This window comes from Rhagoletis pomonella, unplaced genomic scaffold, assembly GCF_013731165.1.
Source record: "Rhagoletis pomonella isolate Grant_MI unplaced genomic scaffold, Rhpom_1.0 Rhpom_scaffold_00007, whole genome shotgun sequence".
Taxonomy (NCBI): Eukaryota; Metazoa; Arthropoda; class Insecta; order Diptera; family Tephritidae; genus Rhagoletis; species Rhagoletis pomonella.
The window spans coordinates 40,624,614-40,631,119 of NW_023458561.1; the positions used below are offsets into that span (position 1 = coordinate 40,624,614).

At 43.8% G+C, this 6,506-nt stretch overlaps 1 protein-coding gene across 1 annotated transcript in view; it reads left to right on the forward strand.

The window, feature by feature from the left end:
• The window catches only part of LOC118743828, a 13,960-nt gene that overhangs the window by 7,281 nt on the left and 173 nt on the right, over window positions 1-6,506 (forward strand). The window contains exons 10-20 of the mRNA XM_036476592.1: window positions 7-267; window positions 481-1,542; window positions 1,662-2,124; window positions 2,197-2,360; window positions 2,425-2,518; window positions 2,599-2,683; window positions 2,802-2,941; window positions 5,386-5,622; window positions 5,689-6,023; window positions 6,097-6,164; window positions 6,271-6,440. Of these exons, the coding sequence (XP_036332485.1) occupies window positions 7-267; window positions 481-1,542; window positions 1,662-2,124; window positions 2,197-2,360; window positions 2,425-2,518; window positions 2,599-2,683; window positions 2,802-2,941; window positions 5,386-5,622; window positions 5,689-6,023; window positions 6,097-6,164; window positions 6,271-6,440 (3,079 nt within the window). The remainder of the gene's footprint in view (window positions 1-6; window positions 268-480; window positions 1,543-1,661; window positions 2,125-2,196; window positions 2,361-2,424; window positions 2,519-2,598; window positions 2,684-2,801; window positions 2,942-5,385; window positions 5,623-5,688; window positions 6,024-6,096; window positions 6,165-6,270; window positions 6,441-6,506) is intronic.

The following is a 6,506-nucleotide window of genomic DNA, read 5'->3' on the forward strand; positions in this document are numbered from 1 at the left end:
TGGAAGTGAACGTAGTAGGCGGTGGTGACGCAGATGGACATGGCAACACTGGTAATGGCGGCAGCCACCGACCTGGTGAGCATGGAAGCACTAATTGGCGTCCACCCAACAAAGACGACGATCGATATGGCGCGGGTGGGGGCGGTAGTTCAGGTGGTAGATATCCTGGTGCTGGAGGTGGCGCGGGAGGTGGACCGGGAGGAGGTGGCGCTGGTGTTGATGACTACGGGCGTCCTTACGATCGCTACCCGATAACAGACGATTATGGTAAATCTATAATAAGTATGTAGCTTTATTGTCAATCCATAAATACTATGATGAGTGCTAAAATACTACTATCACATGTTGATTACTAAAAACTTGCAAATTTACATTTATTTAAAATTCTTTCTAACGTGTATGTAACTTCTTTCACGCTTAGTTACTTACTTACCCCCTAACAAACTAACAACGAACGCTTTATTAACCTTACTTCCCCAGATCGCTACCCAGGAGGCGGCGGCGGCGGCGGCAGCGCGGACCGTTATGCTGGAGATAGCCGTTATCCACCACCAGTAGATGGGCGTGACCCTTACGATGAACGCTATCCACTGGGTCGTCTGCCCGGCATCGACAATGAACGCTATCCTGGCGACAGAGATCGCTATCCTGGTGGCAGCGTGGATTTGTATCCTGGCGACCGCTACCCATTAGATCGCGATCGTGATCGTGATCGTGATCGGCACCCTAGTGACCGCTATCCCCTCGATCGTGACCGTGATCGTTATCCACTTGGCGATCGTGATCGCGACCGTTATCCAGGCGGTGATCGCGATCGTTACGCTGGCGACAGAGATCGTTACCCAATTGGTGATCGTGAACGGTATCCGATAGGTGATCGTGTACGCGACCGTTATCCCAGCATCGACGATCGTTATCCACCTGGTCGTTATGGTGAACGTGACCGCGATCGCGATCGTTATCCAGTTGGTGACTATCCACCACGTGATCGCTATCCTTACCGGCCTTTGGATCGTTATCCTATACCACCAGTCACGGAAAATGGTTTAGGTGGTGACGTGCCACATACGCGACCTTACCCACCAGACCATGATTTGTCTTATCGTCCATATGACACTACGGGCCGCTATCCAGAGGATCGCTATGCCAGTCGTTATCCCTCGCGATATTCGCCAGCGAGGGATCCCATAGGCGGCTACACAGGCCGCGATGCACCCGATAGTTTCTTTCTTGACAAACGTTTTCGTCCCTCATCTTATGATTCGCGATATCCGCTGCTAACTGGCGGACGTGGTGGACCACCGCCGCGTTACGGACCAGACGGACGTTATCCACCAGATGATATAATACACAGTGCCCGAAGACCAGAACCTGACTCGGCGAAGAGATATCCACCAGCGCCGTTAGTGCCGCCTACCACGATAAGTAAATATCCTTCATCTCCAAACCGCTTTCCGGTAGGTACTGAGCGCTTTCCAATCGATATATACAAATATGGCAATCGATTTGGCAGCAGCGGCAGTAGTAGCGGCGTTAGACCAGGTAAGCGCACCTAAAATAAATGCACACACTAATCGACTAGCAAGCGTTTCGTGTGCCTAACCCCTGATGTTGGAGATATCAGATTTGTATTATATAAATTGTTTCAACCTATCGTGCAGGTTACGAACGCCCACCACCGCCGCCACACTACTACGATATGGACTATGAGGAGCGCTATGGTGATCGCTATGGCGGCTATGATCGCGAATATGAAGGACCAATAGGTAGACGACCACTAGGCGGCGGCTATCCACACTACGAGACGCCCTTCAATCGCCCCTATGGCCATGGCTTAGGCGCACCACCGCCACTCGATGACAATCGTCCGCTACCGCCGCCACTACACCCCTACGGCGCTGGTGGACATGGCGGCGCCGTCGTCGGCCCAGGTGTTGCTGCCGGCGGTCCACCGCGTCCGCAATTGACGCGCTGTGAGGAGACAGATAATTTTAAGCAAATTGCGGCCAGACACAAAATGCGACGCCACTATGTGCGACGCGCGCTGGTCGTGCCCTCGCTGATACAATGCGAGCGAGAATGCATCGAGTCGCGGGAATTCGTTTGTCGCAGCTTCAATTACAGGTAAGTGTCCAAGATGATTTGCTTAATTACGAGACTATCAGAGCGAATAACCGGTATTTTTCACCTGCGCAGAGATGCGGCGGCTACAAATTACGATCAACGCGATTTGCCCAATTGTGAGCTGAGCGATCGCGATTCGCGCGAACTGGACGTACACGATCCCAATTACTTTGATGCAGCCAACTATGACTACTACGAACGTAGTTTGGGGCGCAGCGATGGCGAGTGTATGGATGGTGAGTGGAGGGAGCAGGGAAATTACTTTAAGTTAATATATTTGTGCATTGTTTTGATTTACAGTAACACAAACCTGCAACGAGGAGGGCATGGAATTCACTATACGCACACCGGAAGGTTTTCTTGGACGCATCTACACCTATGGCTACTATGACAGGTGTGTGCGCGCGCGAAAATAAGATTATCGTCTGAGATATTTGCACTTCAATCCAATAATAATATATAATTTGCTTATAGATGTTTCTTCCGTGGCAATGGTGGCACCGTGAACGTGTTGCGCATCAGTGGCCCACAAGGCTATCCCGATTGCGGCACACAAAGAGTAGGCTTTTCTATTTAAATTTTATTACTCGTTTCTTTATTCGCATTTCTCGTTCTATATAAGCATGTATGTACTTGCTTTATCGGATCATAACCAATGCTTTTTTCTCTTTACACAGTACGGCGACACGCTGACCAACATTGTGGTTGTGCAATTCTCCGATAATGTGCAAACCAGTCGCGATAAACGCTATAATTTAACATGTGTTTTCCGGGGGCCCGGTGAAGCGGTTGTCACTTCCGGTTATATTGGCGCAGGGTAAGACAAATGAATCGAAATGCGCTGCTTTAAGTAAGGCTTGAAAGTGCGTTGCATACTTGTAGGCGCATGTGAAACGTTGTGGTAGTGAGTAGCGTTGCTTAGCGTATTCTTGAAGCTCTCGCTGAGCTGATAATCATGTAGTTCATAAAATTAGATGCGAAAATATTTCACTGTTTATTTATAGAAGAGACTATTCTGGCGCGAACTGTTGAAATCGAGTTGGCTATTTAGTCTTAAATATTTATCCGAAGGGTATATTTAATCTCAAATCCTAACCCCAGTGAACATTTTTAATTACTAAACCCTTCTAAGTCCAAAATAATAAATACATTAGCTAGAAATTGTTTGTAATTATAATTTTGCTGTGGTTTATTCTGAAATAACTTATCAGAAGTAGACCCTTCAATTAACTCGGGACTTGATTCGCCATTTTATTTATTAGAGGGGAAAAAAGATTAAGTGTTATAAATCCCTGCTTAAAGACATTTTTCATACAGAAATTATTTCGATGGCACATCCAATTCAAAGAGTCTTATTTTGGTTGTTGGTGTTTCCGACTGGATACGAGGATAAAGTATTGTGGAACGATTTTGTTCGTCATCCCTTGTAAAATTTAATACGGTATCGTGCCATCTCTAGTGTAATTTTTCGTTCAGAATCGTTTCGCAATATCAAATTTAAAGAGGTTTGGCCCAAATTTTGATCATGCTGTGTCCCATGGATCCATTTCAATCGTCATGCACCATGCCATGTAGAATTCAGCCCTCGAACTTAAACTTGTAAAATTTCCAAATCTCAAAGTGCATAATTTTAGAAATTCTTCAGACTGAAGCCTAAATAATCAGCTGTTAAATTACATATGGCAAACATACGTATATGCATACATATTGAAGACTATAAGCTTCGTAATAACTTTTTCTCTTGAGACGAGAAGCTTAGTAATTCCAGTTCCTGGAGGAAAATCGAACACTTGCAACATTTTTTTGTTTGAAAATTTCATTCAATTCTCGATTACTTGCTGGCAGTTCGCCACATTTTTCAGTTCATGGGCGCCACCAGCAGCCCGATTAGAAGATTTCCGTTTTGGACACGCAAGGTTGAGAGTTTTTCGTCAAATATTCTCGGCTTTAATACACCGATTGGTGCTGGTCTTCAATGAAGAGGAATTATTGACTTCAACTCCCAATGGGTTTAATTGCTGAGTGTGCTACTTGTTCTTCCGATATACATACTACAGTTGATGCCTCCGAGGCAGCACTTTTAATCACCTACTGGTAGTATCGAAATAAAATTGCCTCATTGGACTCCGAAGCTGCTGCACTGGTACATTCATTGTGTTCGGTTGCGCCGATACTTTCGTTGTCCGACTGTAGTTGACGAATCGATAGATTCTTCATATTATCTCACATCGTTCTTATGGAATCCTTCTGTTTTTCATAAATACTCATTAGTAGTTCTATTCGTATCGACTCCTTCATACATACCTTCGCATCCTTATTTAAACAATTGACTTATTGCCTGCCAAGCATTCAAAAAGGTAGGCTGTGAATCATACCCACCGCGGGGGCACTGACGACTAGCGCAGTTACGGTTTGGATATTGTAGCCGTCTCAACAGCTAACTGTCCAGTCTCGATCCCAATACCTCCAATCAGTGGTCGGCATGTGAAGACTCCCCCACCTCTTGCAAAGAATTTACTTTACATTTCTTGCTAAGTTGTAATTTTTCTTCTTCTTGTTTTCACTTTACTTATTCACAATAAAAAAAGCGCAGCAATGCATTTCTAAAATTTTAAGAAAACTTTCGTGCTATTCACATATCTTTTACTAGTGGAAAACTGTAAATTTTTTAACCATAAATACTTTATATTTAGAGTTTCAACATCACAGATGAGGGACTCGCCTTTGTATGGTTGAACATAAATAAATATGCATTTGTTCTTAACTGACTGAAATTAGGTAAGGATTGGCAGGTAACCAAAGTACTGGCCGCCTAGACTTCAAGTAATGTTCGGTTAAATTCGGGCTGACCTAGCTTTGAAACCAAGAGCAAACAATAGATTGGAAATGGTTTTATATATGTATTTGTATGCTAGTTAATAGTTCACGCCGGGGTGGAGAAGTCTTTACAAAAAATTATTGTTTCGCCAAAATAGTCTGTTAATTATTTCATGACTTCTTCTAGCTGTCTATCAACTATACGCTTGTACTGCTGATAGTCTTTATGCTATAGATAAGCTTATATTAATTTTATTTAGCTACCACTAATCCCAGTAAATCGTTGTACTCTAAATGCAACAAAATGAGCGGTGGAGAGGCATAAATAAATCGCTGTGCTCACTTGTTACAAAACTCAGCATTTTTTCATGTAATCGCCACCAAACATTTTGTTGACCCATTGCCACAATGTGTTTCTGTATGAAGTCTCACTGATTCCCACAGATCCGGCAGTCCCATACCAATCGAATACTTACCTGCAGAGAATACGCTCAGCTCCAAAGTTCGTCTCATGATACTGTATCAAGGACGTCCGACCACCACAATAGCAGTCGGTGATCCACTAACTTTCCGTTTGGAGGCACAAGATGGCTACAATCATGTAACTGATATATTTGCCACCAATGTGGTGGCGCGTGATCCATACTCGGGCAGGAGTATACAGCTTATCGATCGCTTCGGGTATGTGCATCAATTGTTGCTGTAAAAATACCATGTTTCTTAAAACTTACTTACGCGTCAATTTAGTTGCCCCGTGGATCCGTATGTCTTCCCCGAACTGGATAAATTGCGCGATGGTGATACGTTGGAGGCGCGTTTCAACGCCTTCAAAATACCCGAATCTAATTTCCTCGTATTTGAGGCTACAGTTCGCACTTGCCGCGATGGCTGTCAACCGGCTTATTGTCCAGGCGCAGCTGGACGGCAGGAGCCCTCGTTCGGTCGTCGCAGGCGTTCGTTGAATGAAACAGATGTTGTGGAAATTGAATCGAATACTGAACCGGTAGCTGAACGTTTGATGGACGACATGTCCGAGATGAATAGCACGAAGGTGACAGCCACTTTGGGAGATTTTAACAAAAGTGAGTCGTTAGTTTTCTAAAAAAAAAAACACTGAGTACATAATATTAAAAAACAACCATACGGCTCTTACAGCTGCCACAAGCGATGACAAGTCCAATCAGGAGCTTGAAGAACCCGAGCAAGTGCGGGAAATGATTGAGGTAAGTTGTCGAAAGTATTTAAAAAATATCGAATGAAAATTTTAACAAATACTGAGTCATTTTTTTATGTTATGAGTAACTACTTCATTTCTTTCCTTTGATCAAGGTATTTGAAACCCGTGAAGAGATCGAGAAGGAAACATATCCACGCAAACTAGTTGCTCCCATAGAGACCGTATGCATGACACCCTCCGAGTATCACGGCCTTATAACAGCCATTATATTGCTAATGTTTTTACTATTCAGTATAACTTTGGTTTCTGGTTTAGCTTACCGGTATGATTTTATTAAAATTTACGTTTGCAAGAGCATTTTTTATTTTACAAAAAAAAAAAAAAAAAA